The following is a 19,519-nucleotide window of genomic DNA, read 5'->3' on the forward strand; positions in this document are numbered from 1 at the left end:
GGAACATAAAAGACGGCCAGTTTCCTAATTCAAATAATCTCTTGTAAACATCCATTTGCATTGTGAACTGGTGAACATAACCTTCTCCTAATTTGCTTATACAAGCTGATACAATGAATATACTTTGTTACGAAAAGAATGTCCATAGTTCTTTGCAATTTTTCACTATATTCCCCTCTAAAATAATGGAGAAAAAGTGAGTTGCTCTTTTCCATTTTGCATTTGTATGACAAACAAAAAAAGGAACTATGTCCCACCTTTAGTTGCCAAACGAGGCAAATTATAAAGACGAGAATAAATCACTTAAAACTTATAATATCACCAAGCATTTCAGAGGCCAAAGCTACATTTCCATTTATCATAGATACAAATTATGCTTTTACAAATTGCAACATATAACTAGAATTTCATGTTTCCTGGGTATATATATAATGTCGCTCAATAGTTTTTCGACAATGTTGTTTCACACTCTGAAGGAGACCACTCTCCTCTCTCTGAATGACAAAGAATAAACAGAGTATACTTAGAAGAAACTCACGGATACCGAGGAAGAAGACGCCATACCATCACTTGGATTGCTGATTTTGTGCTGGATGAGCTTGACGTCCTGGTGGACAGGCGGCAGCCATGGCACGTAAGCGTCTGGCAATTTCAGTGAAAGATGGGCGGATGGCAGGATCTGGAGCCCAACACTGTTCCATAAGCATTCTCCACTCAGTATCACAGAAGGTTGGCACATGCGGTCTCAATGTGTTGTTGACGATACCACCTGCATACAATACGAAGGATATAGGACTGCATTAATTTCCAAACTGGATCTGTGGTTCATACAGTTTCAACTTTTACATAAGATTAGATCACATTTTTAGGCCCGTCTTTTCATATCTCTACCGTAGCTTAGAACCAGCAAAAACTACAGGGAAGGACACCTACAAGGGGGATATTGCATGAGAATGAGTGGAACAGAATGAAAAAAGCAAAGAGAGAATTATAGGGAATAAAGAAGTGGGGTGGAGAGGAGTGGTTCTATTCTAGATTCCATCAATCAATCAACTACACTTTAACCCTAAATATAGTTGGGGTCAGCTACAAGAATCCTCTATCGCTCTATTCGAGCCCATTTCGCACCAATACATACTGTCTTTTCGGCCCACTTCAATTCTCAATTCCACATACAATTTTTCTTGTATGTTCAAAGTTGCACCTAACATTCTAAGTGGGTTCCTAAGTAAAAGATTAGCGGGAATAGAAATAAGCACTAAAAATAATAGAAGCATGTTAAGCTTCAATGTCTTTTATTATATTGGCACTTGCGGAATGCCCTACCAGATATAGTATAACATCAATTAAATAGTGGCTTGAGAAGACCCAAAGTTTTGATCACGAACTTCTAGATATTGATTATTTTATTTTGGAAGAATGTAGCTGCTTCAGAAATTAGAGGATAAAAATTGGAAGCAGCTTTATTGACCAAATATGTCTATACTGCTGTGCTTTACTTTCCAGTGAAAAAGCAACCTCCTGTTCCTTACTTCTAGAATGGACTCTTAACACTCCTGCTGATCCTTCATTAAGGCAGTACTTAGCAGGAAATATAGCATATAATAAGTAATTTGCATTGTGAGATGCAGACAGCAATGGCAGCACAAACTGCAAGGGAAATAGCAAGAGCAAGATGTTGGAAGGGATATAGTAAAATAAACCTATAATTGCTCCATAATGCATATTTGCATAAGGTTCCTCGCCAGTGAGGATTTCCCAAAGCACAATCCCAAAGGAGAAGACATCAACCTGCAAAGTTCAAAATTTGTCACTAGGAATGGCAACTAGTGCTGGGATTAGCTTTTTTTCATGATTTGTTCCGTCTTAAAAGTGAAATTCCTGCTGATAAAGTTATGATGAAACAACATTTCAAAGGGAACATAGAAGTGTTGTAAGAAAATACATAAGCTTGAAGTTGGCAAAAAATTTATAACAACATGTTGAGATGATAAGCTCTAAGCACCGCTGCCCCCAACACGAAGTGAAAAAAAATGATATCCAAAATAGACTATAAGTTTTGCGTTCACATGTCAAAAGATTAACATTAAATAAAAAAAAAAAAAAAAAAGGATCGAAAGCTTACCTTCTCAGAAACCTTATTACTGCCACCATTCAATAGCTCTGGAGCCATCCATGGAAGCGTTCCCCTGACACCACCAGTAACCAAGGTGTTTCTCTTAATCTTTGACAGTCCAAAATCAGCCACCTACACAGAACACAATTTTCCATTAGCTTGGGACTGATCCGCACACTTTACTTGATGAAGACTTTAACTTTCATGTTAAACTTGTAACTAGGTATAATGAGTGGTTATCAAAGTGACTAAAGAAGCTGTTTAAAGTTTGGGGTTAGAAACTCCTTTTATGCCTTTTAGAGCTAGTAATCCAGAAAAGACAATCTAGAAAGCATGCACACATGTTTATTAGGTACAAGTTCTCTTGTGGTATTCCACTTGTTGCTTGATTTTGGTCTAGACATGAAATTCTTAATGATGGATGATTGTATCACGAATTGTGGCAATGATACCTTGGACCATGGCGGGATTTACTGCATTTTATATGTTTTGGATCTACTACTTTCGAAGGTATATTGGTTAGTAAGCTGATTATGTTCATCAGACTTGTATGCTATAGAAAGAAAAAGCATATTGTCACATTTCAGATCAAAACCAGCACATTCTTGCAAATGCAGAATCCATTGAAATAATTCAAAAGCAGCACATTCTTGAAGGTTACCTTACAAATGGGTCGAGAAGGATCTTTTAAGTTGACAAGCAAATTGTCACATTTCATATCAAAATGCACAATATTCTTTGAGTGCAAATATTCCATTCCAAATGCAGCATCCATTGCAATTATGAGCCTCTTGCGACGATCAAGGTATCTGGGCAGTTCGAGTAGGGAGGACAATGTAATAAGTTTTCTTGAGCAAAAAGAGAACACAAAAAGAATAGTTTTAAGTGTATTATCCAGTAACTGCACCTGTCCCTGCTAAGTAAAACATGTCTAAGAGAACCATTCACCATGAATTCTGCTACTGTGGCAAGAGTCCCTCCTGGCCCATCTTTCACTACACCATAAAATGCCACCACATTGGGATGATGAAGTTTTGAAAGAATTCCAGCTTCACGCCAAAACTCTACAGTCTGGAAATAGTTCCCAAGTTCTGTCATAAAATAGCTAGTGCAAAGAAAGCAGAAGCATGGCCAATGTATGTACTTAAAAGCTCTTACTTACCAGTTAAAAGAAAATGTATGTACTTAAAAGCTTCTACAAGTTTTATTTTTTATAAAATTCTAGACTGCAATGAAACTCACTCCATATCTCTTTCTATACTGCGACAAAAACCATTTCAAGTATGTATAAAGTAACTTGGAATGATACAAAATATCAATTGGGTGTACAATTTAAGCTAAATCTCATAAACCAAGAGTCAACAAGAAAATGCTTCACAGCTTCTACCATGATACAGACAGCGCAAACAATAACATGGTTTTATAACTTTTTAGCTTCTGTTAGTTTAATTTTACAAACTTTGCAGTTCGAGATCAAACTCACCAATCTCTCCTGCTCTGATGAGCGACCTGTGAAACAGCTTTTTTTTATTCTCTTGATGGCAACATCAGTTCCTCTCCATTTTCCATGATATACGGTCCCAAATGTTCCAGAACCCAGTTCCTTTAACTCTTCAAGATCTTCATTAGCGATAATCTATAATGGAATGGAAACAAGTTAACAACAAAGATTGACAGAATGATTATTGCAAATATCCATTAAAGCCCCAAATAGAAGGGATGTTTAATTAACTATAATCAATGCATGAGAAACGACTAATAAAAAGTCGGAAACGCTTTCTATATATAAGCCAGATGCAAAAACGAAGAGCAATATGAATGACAAGCGCTCTCCTCTCCAACCAACCTCTGCTCCTCCCGCGGCACACACAATCAAAAAGAGAAAACAACAAAACTTAAAGCAAAAATGACTGCTACACTAAACAAGGCTTGATTAAAGCTACCTTTATTGCTTAAGAAAATGAAAGCATGGACAAGAAAACCATACTACCTTTTCTCTTGATTTAGGAAAAGTCTGCTTTTATATACACATGGGAGTTGCCTAGGACGAACAAGGGCACTTTGGGAATTTGAATTTAATTCAATTGTAAATACTGTGTTTGTGTGTACATTTTCTTAAGTTGACCAAAAAAAGAGTTCTTTTAAGTATATTCTATTTGTTTCCCAGATGCTTCAACTAACAAACACGTGTTGCATCTCCGTGAAGGCATGAACCCACCGTTCCACCAAAAGCTACACTTTTTCTTTTGTTTCTCCATCTGGGTCTCTTTCTTTGTTGGTTTTCTACCCTGCTGGGAATCAATAAAATGGACTCATTTTATTTAGATCTTGGATTTAAAAATCGAGTTTCACGTTCGAGGTGTCCCCAAAATCTGGTAATGCAGAGAAGGCGATAGGATAATTGCAGATTCGGCGTCGTAGGGTCCGAATAGAGATTCCAACACTGATTTTCCTTTTCTTTTTTTTTTTTTTTTTTTTTATCAAGTAAGGAATATATTCATTAATAATGGAGAAAAGAACTCTCATATAGATGTATTACCTGTATACCAAAAAATAGAGAAACTAAAAACTAAATTGTTCTCTAAAAAGACACTCATCCTTCAATACAAATAGGAACCTAATGGGTACACCAAAAAGAAATTAAGGATAAAAGGCTTATATGTACAAAACTAATTTCGTTTCCATCAAAAGCTCTCATATTTCTCTCTTTCCAAACCACCTACATAAGAGCTAACGGAGCAATACCCCACACCGTGTATCTTCTCTTCCGTCTTTCAAGGCCCAACTGAATAAAGCGTCCCTCACACTAACCGGCATGGTCCACAATAATTCGGACCATCTCAAGATTTCCCATCACAACTGTGAAGCTGTCTGGCAATGTAGGAGAAGGTGTCCTCTCCCAATTTTTTGCACATAAAGCACCAACTAACATAGTTGATCCTTCTCTTTCTCAAAGTTTTGGTGGTTAAAATCGCACCTCTAGCCGCGAACCATGCGAAGAAGCACACTTTTTGGCGCCCTAGGAATCCAAACTGATAAGTGGGGGGAAAGCACATCATCTCTAGCTAGCAACTTAATAAGTCCTAACTGAGAAGCGACCACCGTCGCCTAACTCCTATCTCCAGCTTCTGCTGCCCGGCTGCCCCCACACACCCCCACCAACCACCACCATCACCAAAAAAGAGAAGTGAACGGGAAAAGTGATGCCAGGGTCTCTTCCATGTACAACCCTACAGGGCGCCACTACTTGGCAATATCAACTAGACAGAATACAGACTGATGTATATATGGCATGCATGGCCTAAGCAAAATCTGTATCTGTAACTACGTCCAGATCATCAAGAAGAAGAACAGAACCTTTCTCTATTTAATATAGGGAAAAAGCTCAAATATGCCATTGAACTATCCGAAATGGCTCATTTATGCCATCGCCGTGACCGAAATGGCTCATCCATGCCACCTGCCATAAACAACTCAAATGGCTGGTTTTCAATAAACAGATTTGACATTTGGCCTCCAGTCAGAGGTCCACGTCTCCAAATTAAACCAGCCCAAATAAAATTAAAACCTGTCCCAAATAAAATTAAAACTCGACCCAGACCCACCCAGAACCCTTTTAACCCAAATTCCTATTCTTATTTCGCTCATCACATTATACGATCAAAACAAAACCCATTAGTAAGAAATGCTTATGATAAAAGGGGTATCCATCTTGTCAAGTGGAAAATTCTGACACTAAGCAAACAACAAGAAGGGAATGGTATAAAAAATCTTAGAAAGAAGAATCAGAGTTTACTTATGAAATGGCTCTGGAGGTACTCAAATGAAGATCAATCAGTTATGGAAGAAGGTGATTAAAGAAAAATTTGGGGAGGATGATGCGTGGAAAACCAAAGCTGTCAGCACTGTATATGGGGTTAGGGCTTGGAGGACTATCAGAAATCTTTGGAGTATCTTCAGCATTAATACCAGACTCAACGTTGGGAATGGGCAACATATTTCTTTATGGGAAGACAACCGGTTAGGTAATGGCTCTCTCCGGCACTTCTATCCAGATGTTTACATCCTAAATCAGCAGCAAAAGGCCAATATCAATGAGGTATGGAACAACCAAGGATGGGACCTTAGCTTCAGAAGGCTTTTGAATGACTGAGAAATAGACAAATTCAGTGCCTTCCTCAGCACACTTAATCTCTTCAACGGAGTCTTACCTGAGCAAGATGAATTATGGCGGCTGAGAGACAAATCAGGAGTCTTTTCAGTCAAGACAGCTTACCTTTGGATTAATCACAACAACAATCTTCAGGTACAATGGCCTTGGAGACAAATTTGGAAGACAAACATACCATACAAGGTGGCATGCTTTGTTTGGTTGGTAGTAAAGAATGCTTTTTTAACACAAGACAGACTACAAAGAAGGGGAATACACCTTTGCTTTCTCTGTCACTTATGTGGACTGCAGAAACAAACAGTCACCTTTTTTGCATTGTAGGGGGACTACTCAACTGTGGGACATATTTCTTGCTAATATTGGTTTGAGTTGGGCAATGCCAGTTCATACATTAGGTATGATATCTAGTTGGAACAGAAGTGGAGAGACTAAAGCTCAAAGAAATATTGGAGTATGATCCCAGGATGCATATGGTGGACTATCTGGAAGGAAAGGAATTCAAGATGTTTTGATAACAAGCAACCCTATCCAGAAGATAAAGCTTAATTGTATTCGACTTTTGTATTTTTGGCGTAAAGAAAAGTACATAGATGACGCAGAGACACTCATACAATTTCTAGAGTCTTTTTTTTTTTTTTTTTTTTTGATAAAGGTAACATCTTGTATTCATATCCAAAAGCAGCACCTGGAAGTGCTGAAGGGGTAATTACAAGCTCATAAAAAGAGCGATGGTGAAGCTGTCAAAAGCTAGTCTAAAACTAGTCTGCTATATCATTACAATTGGCCTATAAAATCTATCAAATCCCCTATATCCCCCAATAAGTTCTGTTTACACCAAAAATATAAGACACTAAGACAATTCATCCTAAATTTATGGATGGAGTTGCTTTTGTCTTCAAAAACTCTTAAATTTCTCTCTTTCCAAGCTATCCACCAAATGCAAGCAGGGATTAGCTGGAATCCCTGCCACCAGTTCTCTTCTCCATTTCTATTGCCAATCCCTTGCCAACTGTTGAGTAGTTCAAAAGTAGTTTTAGGCATGAACCAACTAACACCAAGAATACAAAAGAACATGTACCACAGATTTGCAGTTGTCTTGCAATGAATGAAAAGGTGGTCGTTTGTTTCCACATCTAATCCACAAATTTCTAGAGTCTCTTTAGTTGCTAGTTTATTATTTTTGTGCAGCTTTTGCTAGACACCCCATAACTACGGCCTTCCACTGGCACTTTTGATTTCAATACAGTTTGTTACCATCTCAAAAAAAAATGCGTATGTTAGATTGAAAATTAGCTAATGCTCTAAAAGGATATGAATACCATCCATTAGCTACTTGTCCGACCATCCATTAGCTAGAAATACCAATCTTAATAATGTATATGAAATTATTGGTCAGATCCATTAGCTACTGCTCTAAAAGGATTCATCCAGTATGTGAAGTTTATAATTCTCACTTTGTACAGGATCATGCTTCTTTACTTCCCATTACGTTCAATCTAACATAGCTAAGGTTTTTTGTTTTGATCGTATAATGTGATGGGGGAAATAAGAATAGGGATTTGCGTTAAAAGGATTCTGGGTGGGTCGGGTTTCAATTTTATTTGGGACAGGTTTTAATTTTACTTGGGCTGGTTTAATTTGGCGATCTGGACCTCTAATTGGAGGCCACGTGTCAAATCTGGTTTTTCGAAAACCAGCCATTTGAGTTGTTAATGGCAAGTGGCATGGATGAGCCATTTCAGACACGGCGATGACATAAATGAGCCCAACTATTAACGAGTGGCATATTTGAGTCTTTACCCTTTAATATATTTTGATTTAGCAAACAGAACGATTCAGAAAAATTATAAGTTGTTCGATGAAACTTGTGCAAGTACATCGCGGACCTTAAAGTAGAAACTCAAAGCTTTTCTATATCTTGTACTTAATTGTGAAGAAGATTCTTAGACTTGATATATACTTTGTAAGTATTTAGATTATTTTATTTTATTTTCCTAAAGGAACTTTTTAGTATAGAAATTCAAGGAATGAAAAGGGTAGGAAAGGAAAGGGTGATGTACTATAAGTAAATAATTAGTGGAGTAGCATAATTCATCTCGATCCCTCACTTCCTTCCAAAAGTTTAGTTCTCTTTTTGATTCACATGAATCTTTTATAACCTATATCCAACCACCAATTAAAAATACATATTCCAAGGTGAAACAGAAGATATTAAAAATTTACTAGCAAAAGTCCATGCTACCTGCAAGGAGCTGGGATCAAAGTCTCCAGGCGAGAGATTGGTAAGGGGAAAGCCAGCATTCTGAGTTCCTTGGTTCTCATCCTTCATGTTACATAAAAGGATTTACTTCAACATATTAGCACGTGTTACTGAAAAACAATAATTTCAAATTGAAGCAAAATAATGCTGCTAGAAATCTGAACTGCTAAATACCTGATAGCCCGATTCAGGTATTTTCGAATTCAATTCAACATCATACTGCATAGTTTGAACGTCAGTGGATTGAGAAGGGTTGTACTCTGAAGGCAAATCCATGGTGTCTGGGACAACAATTTCAGGTAATGGTTGTTGGAACTCAGCTTCAGTATTGAGCTGAGGGTCCATATGATCTATCATTGGTCCATCACCCTTGAAAGGAGGATAACCATAATCCGTAGACACTCCATTATCAACATTTGCACGGGTAGAAGACAGACTAAGATGATCCTGATCCATCAAAGAGACATTTCTTCTAACAAACTCACCTTGAGCTATCTTTTGGAAAAAGGACCAGTGCTTTGGTTCATGGTTCTCCATATTCAAGCTCAAACCAGTTCCATCAGTGTGCAGTGGGGCAGGGACTGGTGAAGTATCCATAAGTTTGGCTTTGGAGAATATATCAGCGAGAAAATCACGGGGGAAGCGGTCATTAATGTCAAAAAGAATGCTCCCATGCTTAAGTGTGCCAACCGTAACAGAGGGCCTCCCTGTGGAAACTGCTTCTCCAACCTGACACTCTTTCTCAGCCAAAGATTGTATTTGCTCTGCTGCTTTATTTCCCTCGGCTCTATTTGTAGATGCATCACCACAATGAACCTCTGTCTGCCCGGAAGCAGACTCAGCCTGGACATTATTGCTTATGATATGATCACCTAGTCCAGATTTCACTTTCTCTGCATAAGTTGCTGCTTTCAACTCAGGCTTATAGAGATTTGCTTCGGAAACTTCTCCACCACCCTTGGTATAAACTTCTCTGGCACTGACACTTAACTCCAGAGATTCCGGAAGTTTTACCCCTTTCTCTGCAGTAGCACTTTGATTAGCAGACAAAGATCTTCCAGAAGGTATAAAAAGCTCAGTCTGAGAAGCCACATTCCCATCGTTCAATTTATTAACTGATTCTATGATCTGCTGTGATCCTTCAGAATGTGCATGGGTCATTATGAACTGTGAAGCAGCGGAATCATCAGATTTAGATAAACGATTGAGGCCCGACTGTTCCCTGGGTATCCATTCAGAACGAAAAGTCCGTTGAGGAATTGATGGTTGTTCATAACTAATGTCATGTGGATGTGCCCCTGAGTCCCCATAACCAGCATTTGAAGTTCTACCAGATCCAGAGAAGCCATCTTCAGTAAACCTATCAAGTTTTTCTTCCTGAACAGCTTCAGCAGACACTGAACTCTGCACTTGTTCCTGACTCTTTTCATCAATTTTAGATTGTATAACAGCATTTCCAGCAACTGCCACAGCAGTGAAGGTCGATACCTCAACTCTAGAAATGTGACTTGAGGTGGAATCATCCAGTGCATTTGAGGAGCCAACTTTTTCGCATTCCAAAGGCCACATTTTTTCAGGCTCATTTATTTTCTGTGAAGAGCTTTCTATCTTTCTATTTCCCTTCTCATGTACTTCCTTCTCTCGAGGTAGATCTTTACTAAGTTCTAACATCTTGCGGGGAGAGTTATCTCTTTTCAGATTCACTACTGTAACATGTGTTTCTTGGTCATTCACCTGTGAGCTCTGATGAGACTGCTCGAGAGCCATGCCTTCTTTCCAATTCATGTAACCGTGGGCCGAGTTTACAAGAAAGTCATCTGTAAGTTGTGAAGAGTTTGGTGGATGATAACCATGGTTATACTGCACTTGCGTAGATGGAAGAACCAGGCTTCTGCCATCTACACCTGGGAAGTTGTCAACTGGTATGGAAGAGGGTAAAGGTTGCCATTCAGCGCCATGACGTACAGTTTGACCCAAGTATCTTGGTTGATTGGAGTCGAAGGTATGTGAAGAAATTGACACTCCTTCATGAGCAGATTGACTTGTTAGAGGCATGTCAATGACTGGATCAGAAGTATCAGCCCCTGCTACACGCTTAGCAACTTGACCATTCTCCCCAGCAATTGTTGCACTCAGAAACTCATCCAGGGTATTTTTTGAAGTGCTTGCAAGAGCAATGGAGTTTCTTCTTGAACCTAAGTCCATGCTATTGACAGCAATAACATACTGCATCTCTGAATCTCCTTCAACATTCTCCACACCAGCCAGAGAATCGTCCAAGTCACTGTAAGAAAAGAGAAATATCCGCAATTTTTGTGATCCATCACCTTCTAGTACATTACATTCCTCTATCATATTCTGCAAGTCTTCATCACAAGAAACTGACACTAATGCATCAAGATCCTCACCAGGAAGCTGATATTTTACTGTATGACAATTGTTAAATATTGTCAACATCTTTTGCCTGAGTTCCTCCCAAGAAATATCATTTCTTACACAGATGAGGTGCGTATCACCGCCGACATATCTAAGTTTCCCGTCACTTGGACGAGGCATAATTCTACCACCAAAACTGCAGAGAAACTTCAACTTTGTTGATGTACCAGATCTGGAAGACATATGGCTTTGAATCCCATGGATGTTGTTATTTCTTGATGAGGCTCTAGTTCCAGTTTGCACAGCTTGGTGGTTGCTTATCCTTTCATTTACAGACGTAGACCTCTCGTGATGTTGAACTCGAGTTTTTCCAACTGAGGCGGTCATGGAAATATCTGATCCACTTTCAGAACCTGCATGAGATTTTCCATGTCTGTCCTTCAGGTCCATATAAGAAGTTGCACCAGCAGTCCCCCCAGTAGCATGAGGAATGAGGTTCTGCTTTGGGTTAACTCTTTCGCGCATAAATTCCAGAGCAAACTCCTCGCCAGTCTGAATGGAATAGTTCATTACTGGCCTAGCTCCAACTGGTACAGCGAGATCAGGTGGTCTTATGTTTGTATTGATAGAACTGGATGGATCCTGGAAAAATCTCTGGTTTGAAGAACCAATGACCTGTGTTCTAGTGTCTATAGAACTATAACGAGCTTGTTCAAAGTTATTTTGCTGTCCCGTCATGCCCTTTCCAAAATCCCTATCCATTGTAATTGATTCTTAACATTCACCCCATAAGGAGACTTAATCACCATGGAACAGCAAGCAAGTAAGCACTTCCAATCTCAACAGCAAACTTTATTCTCAATAGGATGTTTTAAAAAGAAATGAGTAATAACTGATTTTATTTAGCTATCTCTTTTAGAATTTTTGATCGAGCAGTTAGGTAACAGAAGACCCTTGTAAATAGACAGATGTGCTATAGCTGACTCTTTTTCAGTTATCCTAACTGAGAACTTCTAATGGTGTACCTTGTGCTTGCCCTTTTTAGGTAAAAGCTGATCCTTGCAAAGAGCTACAACCTGCACACGAACATTTAGAGCCCGTTTGGATTAGCTGAAAAAAGTGGCTTTTAAGCATAAGTGCTTAAAGTACTTTTAAGTGCTGAAAGTTATTTTATAAATAAGCAGTTACGTGTTTGGATAAAAGTGCTTAAAGGGTTTTCAGAAGTAAAGGTGGTATCGGAATTAACAAAAAATATAAGGGATAAAAGGGTAAAGTTGTTGATCAAACCAAAATGGCTTTTACGCCAAAAAAAAAAATAAGGTGGGGTTGAGCAACTTCTTGATTTTGGCTTATTTTTAAGCACTTTTTAACTTAATTTAAGTTGTTTCTATTTTTTTCCAAACACCCAAATAAGTTAAAAATGGCTTATAAGCTGGTTTGACCAACTTATAAGCCAATCCAAACAGGCTCTTAGTATATCATCAGGATATGATAAACCAGATAAAGTTAAGGGTTGACATGTTACATGCCCTAAGCAAGGTAACATACGTAAAGATATCATTCAAAATGTATCTACCATCCTAAAACTCCACCTAAAGGTTAAAACTTTATTCCATTTCATAAAAAGATGTCTTCAAAAGCGGCACGTCACACAATCCGGGACTGAACGCTTGTACCAAGCCAAGTTAAAAATACTCTAAGAGGATCATTAAATACAAACCAAGGAGAGAATACATAAGAATTAACTAATTATATTCATAATTCGTGATAAAAAAAGGTCAAGACACACATGTCATTCATATATGTTTGGTGCAAAGACCTTGTGCTGGTAAAAAAAAATTCGGCCAAAAGTTCCTCACATACTTTAGTTTTCTTCCAAGAGGAGTTATTCTTTCCCTATCAAGATCGACTAACAGAAGAGTGTGGCTAATATGATAAAAGAACAAATTAGCCACACTTTTCCAGACCCTTTTTTTAACAAGCCAGAATTCAACTCCCAGCAAGACACACTAACCTCGGTGACCAAGAAAACTCTGGAGATGAAGCAAGCTTCGATGCTCCCCAAGACAAGACAACATCAAAGGCAAGGCGGCCTTTCATTCCTTTGTTTTACTTTCCTCACTATTAGTATCTTTTTCCGTGTCAGGAGTATTAGTATCTTTTTACCTTTGCTTATTCTTAGATCTCTAGTACTACCTGCTTGTTTCTTTCACTTTGTTTATGTTATTATCTTGCTGCATTTTCTTCTCTCCTATTGGAAACAACCTATCTACCATTTCAAAGGTAGGGGTAAGGTCTACGTACACTCTACCCTCCCCAGAACCCACCTGGTGAGATTATACTATACTGTGGATCTTCTTGTTGTTGTTTTACTTACTTTCCTCACTCTTTCAACCTTCACAGCAACTAATTTCATTTTTTTTTTATGATTACTAAAGTTTGAACCTATGATCTCCGAAGAAAGTAAAAAAGACGTCTCATAAGTGTCTTTATATAATGCTGAGTTTAGCATAACCTTACCTGTAATTGCATCTTCTTGATGCTTCTAATGAAATCAATTATTTCATCAACAAAAAAAATAAGTTTGATGTAAATGATCTAAACACGTAGTTAATTAAACGATCAAGGTGGGGCAGAAAATCAACAAACCCAAATATTTCAGTTAAATCAAGCATACCATTTAAAATCCAAACTTAAAAAGAAATAGCAATTTGTATGATGATAAACAGTTTAATTACCGTAATAGATGGGAAGTTGTCATCACAAACATCTACATTTAATAGCAGAAGCAAATCGACGTATGGAACTGATAGATCTCTACAGTTTTGCCATAGTTAGTAAGAACGAAAGAGTCAAATGTTGTCTTGTTTTCTAGTTAAAGGGGACTGACTGATAATGAACAATTTGCTACTTGCTCCCTAAAGTACGCTTAGATACGCTACTTTTTCCACAAAGTTTTCTTTTCGTCCACTCAAAACACTTGCACGCGCGCCAGGCTTATGTGGGTCCGGAACAAAAATGATGCAAAAAAAAAAATTTTTAACCAAAATACCCCAACAAAAAAAAATGTTTAATATACCTTTATCGCAGCATCAAATCCCGGGCCTGTAATTACCGTTAAGTGCTTTAGCGCAAGAAAATATCGCGCTAAAGGACTTTATTCAGTGCCTATAGCGCAAGATTTTATAAGCGCTTTTCACTCAATTTTCACTCCTATTTTTTCGTAGTTTAGCCCGATATTAATCACTTTGAGACTTAACTTCAATATTTTATATAGAACCTACTTATATTTGTACAATTAATAAGATAGGCTCAATACATAAAGAATACGCAATACTTTGGATTGTCGTTTTAGTGGTTGAAAAGTGCTCAAGTCCTTTTTTGTTTGAAGACTTGTAGTCATTACTTTTACGTTATTTATCTTTTAGGGTTTCATTTTTATTTTTAAATTAATGCTTAACTTTATTTCGAACGTGTCAGTTTTTTTTTTTTTTTTTAATCAATTTAGGGTGTGAAACTATAAATAATAATAAAAACTAAGATAATATGTATAAATATGCAAAAAAATATATTATATTTACGATAAATTGTACAACACTAATGTATATACACTATCGAGGATGGGTCCCACATGTAGTATGCCGGAGACTTTCCTAGGCCTAAGGCTCGGCCATCCCCACCGCCTCGCCGTCGTCTCCATCGTCCTTCTTCCTCTTACTAACCGACGCTCCAAGTCATGATCATCTCCTCTTCCCCTAACCCGTGCGCCTGACTAGAACGTGCTTCTTCTGGGATCCGTTCCCGCCGGCACGCTCGGAACCTCAGGCCTAGCAGGTCCGGAGACTCCAACCACTTCCTCGTCCGGAGTCGCTACCTCAGGCGCCGAAGGATGAACCTAAAAAGTATATAATAATTAGTACCATTTCTTATTTATATTGAATATATTAACGTTATTTATTTAATCAAAACTCGTGTGTCGACGGCGCGCAGCAGTTCCCGAGATGGGTCTGTAGGCTCCTCAGATGGGTGTGGTGGTGAATATGAGGTAGTCTCCTGGACGAGATGTTGTTCGAAGTCCAAGTAAAGGTTATAAAAATTAAATAAATATTTACCTTATATTGAATAAAAGTAGTTTTAAGTAAAAAACTTACATGCGCCTCAGTAGTCTCATGAGAAGACACCTACTCCCTCTACAGTCGACCCGTAATGCCCTGAGTGGGTCGCTCTTGCGGACCCGCTGGCGTCGAATCCTAAAATATCAAAATAACGAAATAATAAGTAACATACATATTTAAAATAAGTACTTTAAATAATAAAATATATATATTAAATATTGACCTTATGTTGAATAAAAGAAATTGTAATAAAAAGGTCATATGGGAAGACACCGAACCTTTTTCGGGATGAGACTACGAATAATGGAGCCAATGAGAAAGCCGTACCGGCTCGACGTACCCATGAGAAAACGCTCTCACGAGTGGGTGGCTCACGGTGGACCAATCCTAAAATCCTAAAAAATATAAAATATATATATATATATATATATATATATATATATTTAAATAAATAATTTAAATGAACAAATAAGCATTTTAAATACTAACGGGATCAAAAACTCATCGAAGTCAAGAATCCTGGGTCCTAAATTCCTCGCGAGCCGCTCATCGCCTAATGAAGCGCGTAACGCCGCCCAATCAACGTTATCACGCTCCTTCATGTATGCATTACGGCTCGGTTGAGATGACGACCCGGCATCCTCAAAGCAAGAGCGCCGGCGTAAAACGTAGGTGAGTCCCCAGCGTGAAGCTGCCACGGCCCGGAACGGGCGGATGGACAGACCGTGAACGCCCCGGAATGGGATAGGCCTCATCCGCGCTCATCTACCAGATGGTGTCCTCCACTACCAGGTCTTCTCGGGCAAAGACCACCGCGGCCACGCGCACGGCGTCCCCGGCAAAGCACGGCGTCCTGGCTACGCACGGCCGCGCCTCTCGGGAGCACCCCCTCCTCCTCACAGCGGCTTCTCGATAGTCACCCCTCCGAATAGGCTCCTCCCTCGCGCCTAATCTCGCATGCACCGCGGATACCATCCTCTCGCTATCCGTACCATCTCCGCCGCAAGCCCCGCAAGCCGGGGGCAAGGCATATGCTCTAACCCCAACATGCGTAAACGCTGTACGGCCACCACCGTATTTGTGTTCAAGAAAAAAAAAAAGTTATTTTTTAAAACGTAACATTTAACGATTAAATAAATCTAAATACGATAAACTTACCAATACCGCCAAATGCGAGCCGTGTCGAGTATCCTACATCCCGTGGGGACGCAAGCCGGGTTGCCGATCAATCGGCGTGTGATCTGATGATACGGGGCGCATGTAATGCCGAATGGGAGTCAAATGGCCGACGCATAAACGCAAGCGCTCTGTGTTCTCCCAATCGGCGGAGTCCGTACATCCATGAAAACTGAAATCATCATCAACGGCAAGTGTACTCGATCGTCCCGACGGGTAGTGTCGGAGCTCATGACGGCCAGTCGGGGTATACCTCGTGTATGCCCAACCGCCGTAAGACACGCTCGGGCATGCTCCTCTACGATGTCCAGTGTATCAATGGACACCGCGACATCTAAACCCCCCAACCTTCCTACGAAGGCCGGCAAACCATCTAATATAGCAGCGTACGGCGTCCATATAAATAGCTGCATAACATATACATACAAATCAGTGATCACCAAGTCGAAAAGACGTTTAATTAAATTATTAATGTAAATTTAAATTGTTTTACCGCATCGTCCGTCATGTGATCAAGCTGGTCCCGGAATGGTAGAATACTGTGGTGCATATCCACATCCCGATCAAAACCCGCTGTCCACCTCCTCGCATAAGGCATGTCAATGTCGAGGTGATGCCTAGGTACGGGCTGAAAAGGCAGCATCCTCTCCCATGCCCATAAGCGTACAGCGATATTAGAAAATACGATTTTTAAATCGTCTTTTCAGTTTTGTCTACATTAAAGGAAGGCATACTTAAAATATTACGGAGAACAACAAAAAATCCACACACATACGCACAACTCCAATAGACGCTCGGCACGTACATCCGTAAAGATACGCCAAAACGCCCCCCCCCTGTTTTTAGTCTCCCCGGGCGGTCCGGATGCTCCAAGAAAACCAAATAACGTAAGCCGACAAAGGCACCGATGAATTCGGGAACAAGATGCCCCCGAATATAATAAGCGGACACAAACGGGCATGACGATCGACGAGCCGTCCGCGGGGTGCCGTCATTAACCGGATCAAGACCTCCAAAAAAGTGCGAGTGCACTAATCCGAACCCGAGTACGTCCCGACATCCGGCCCGGGGCAACAGCACGGTGGGTGAGCCTAGTCAACTCGTCGCCCACGTCCGACCGAGGAGGAGGCTCGTACCGAGTGTATAATGGCTCTCCATCTACCGGTCAAATAGGACCTCCACATCCCGAAGTGTAATCGTGGCCTCACCGGTGCGAAGATGGAAGGTATGTGTCTACTGCCTCCACCGCTCAACCATGGCCGCAGTGAGCGCCCAATCATACCGTACTCGACCAACGGACACGCAACGGTAGATGCCGCCCCGAAACAATATCTCCAAGACGCGAGGGCGTGGGGGTGCTCGCGTAAAAGAGCCGGCCTGCCTCTCAGCCTGACGGGGGCGAGCTAGTAGATATCCCTATAGCACCGACCCATAATAAGACCGATCTATGATTGTCTTGTAACGACAATCTTGATCTATCGAGAGGGTCCCGGTGAACAGAGGCCCCGCGTGAGCATCGGCCCCGGGGGAACATCGGGCCTGTGGGGAACATTCGGATCCATGAAAGAGTCCGATCCGTACAAAACTAAATTAGTCATTATTCTTGAAATGAAAGATAAATTATATTAACTAATTAATAATTTGTAGGGAATATGTGAATTATGTAGTATTATATCTTGTGAATAATTAATATGGATATAAATAAATTTAATATGTGATAGTAAGGACACATATGTGATGGCAAAGACTTTTTTGAGAATCATCTTATGTTAATTAGTTTGAGAATCGAAATTCATAGTAATATTTGTTTAGAACTCTATTTTGAATATGTGATATATTTTTAGTTGACCAAATAACCAACACAGCTACGATAAAATTAGACTAAAAAGTATATTCGTCGACCACATATTTTTCTACATACTTTACATTTTTATCGTTAACTTATGTATTTATGAAAAGAAGTACTTTAACTATTCTTTTTGGATAATTTTTTTTTATTTAACATATATATATTCACGCTTTTAAAAGTATATAGATAACAATTTATAATCATTTACAACTTATCCGGATGGTTGTTACCTATTGTATTATATTATGTTGTTAATTTAAATACAATTTGTTTGATTGTTACTTTTTTAGATAATCTTTACATTTTTATCGTTAACCATGTATTTATGAAAAGAAGAACTTAGCTATTCTTTTTTAGATAATCTTTTTTATTTAACATATATATAGTCACGCTTTTAAAATTATATAGATAACAATTCATAATCATTTACAACTTATCTGGATGGTTGTTACCTATTGTATTATATTATGTTGTTAATTTAAATACAATGTTTGTTTTTGATTACTTTTTTAGATAATTTTTATGTAAATTCCAGAAAGGTCCTATTTTATGTAATCATTGATTTGGTCCTATACAATATGACACAATACTAAAAATGTCAAAATAATACATAACAATCATCCAATCAAAGTGTTAACAACATAATAATTCATTACCAATCAATTTCTTTCAATTCATAAACAATATTTAACAACTAATAAATTCATAATTAATATTTAACAAAATAATAATTCATTAACAATTCATAAATAATTAACAAATTATCAACTCATAAACATATAACAAATTAACAATTCATAAACATTTAATAAATTAACAATTCATAAACATTTAACAAATATTGAATTAAACCAAAAAAAAAATAAAAAATCGGAACAGTGGCAACAGCCACTGCCCAGTCCGAAAAAGAACAAAAAAAAATTATTTTTTTTTTAAAAAAAAACATAGCAAGGATTAAATGTTTAGCATGCTTAGAATATAATGTATATAACAAAGTAATAACAAAAGTTCATAGTAAAAAACCTTAATCAAGATTTTGTAGAGTTATTTAATCGAGTTCTACGCCGCTTTTCCCCAAAATTTGAACTTAGAATCTTGCTCCTCGACTTGAATATACCGAGAATCTAAACTTTCCGGACGAAATTTAATAGAAAGTGACGTTTTTGGAAGTGGGACCACCTCTTTTTTTCGTCAACGGCCGTTTCCTTTTTTTTTTTTTTCAATCGACTTGGAGGGATCGCAGTGGAACCCGATCGGCTTAAGTTGAGAACTATAACGCAGTATTTTACTGCGCTATAGGACAACAAGCAAAAGTCCTTTATCTTCGCGCTAAAAAACACTTAATGCGTATCGTTATTTAGGATTTAGCGCAAAGAAAATCGCGCTAAAGGTATATTGGTAATATTTTTTTTTTTTGGGGTATTTTGGTTAAATTTTTTTTTTTTTGCATCATTTT

General features: G+C 38.6%; 1 protein-coding gene across 2 annotated transcripts; it reads right to left on the reverse strand.

Moving 5' to 3' along the window:
* Window positions 1-297: 297 nt before the first annotated feature.
* LOC132050162 (uncharacterized) lies at window positions 298-13,803 on the reverse strand. Of its 2 annotated transcripts, none has more exons than XM_059441253.1 (9): window positions 13,662-13,803; window positions 8,722-11,999; window positions 8,530-8,610; window positions 3,600-3,752; window positions 3,024-3,187; window positions 2,778-2,925; window positions 2,126-2,248; window positions 1,704-1,791; window positions 298-769 (listed from the first exon to the last, which is right to left on the reverse strand). In XM_059441253.1, exons 2-9 carry the CDS (start codon window positions 11,683-11,685, stop codon window positions 567-569), a joined length of 3,924 nt encoding a protein of 1,307 aa, XP_059297236.1. In that variant the 5' UTR covers window positions 11,686-11,999; window positions 13,662-13,803; the 3' UTR covers window positions 298-566. The 2 variants fall into 2 exon arrangements, with proteins under 2 accessions (XP_059297236.1, XP_059297237.1); XM_059441254.1 differs by lacking the exon at window positions 13,662-13,803 and adding an exon at window positions 12,500-13,250.
* Window positions 13,804-19,519: the final 5,716 nt, after the last annotated feature.

This window comes from Lycium ferocissimum, chromosome 3 (assembly GCF_029784015.1).
Source record: "Lycium ferocissimum isolate CSIRO_LF1 chromosome 3, AGI_CSIRO_Lferr_CH_V1, whole genome shotgun sequence".
NCBI lineage: Eukaryota > Viridiplantae > Streptophyta > Magnoliopsida > Solanales > Solanaceae > Lycium > Lycium ferocissimum.

Coding starts and splice junctions, on each gene's coding strand:
- LOC132050162 (XM_059441253.1), bottom strand. CDS start 11,685: ATGGATAGGGATTTTGGAAAGGGCATGACGGGACAGCAAAATAACTTT. Junction 1,792..2,125: donor GTAATAAGGTTTCTGAGAAG/GTAAGCTTTCGA, acceptor TGAACTTTGCAG/GTTGATGTCTTCTCCTTTGG. Junction 770..1,703: donor GCATTATGGAGCAATTATAG/GTTTATTTTACT, acceptor TATTGTATGCAG/GTGGTATCGTCAACAACACA.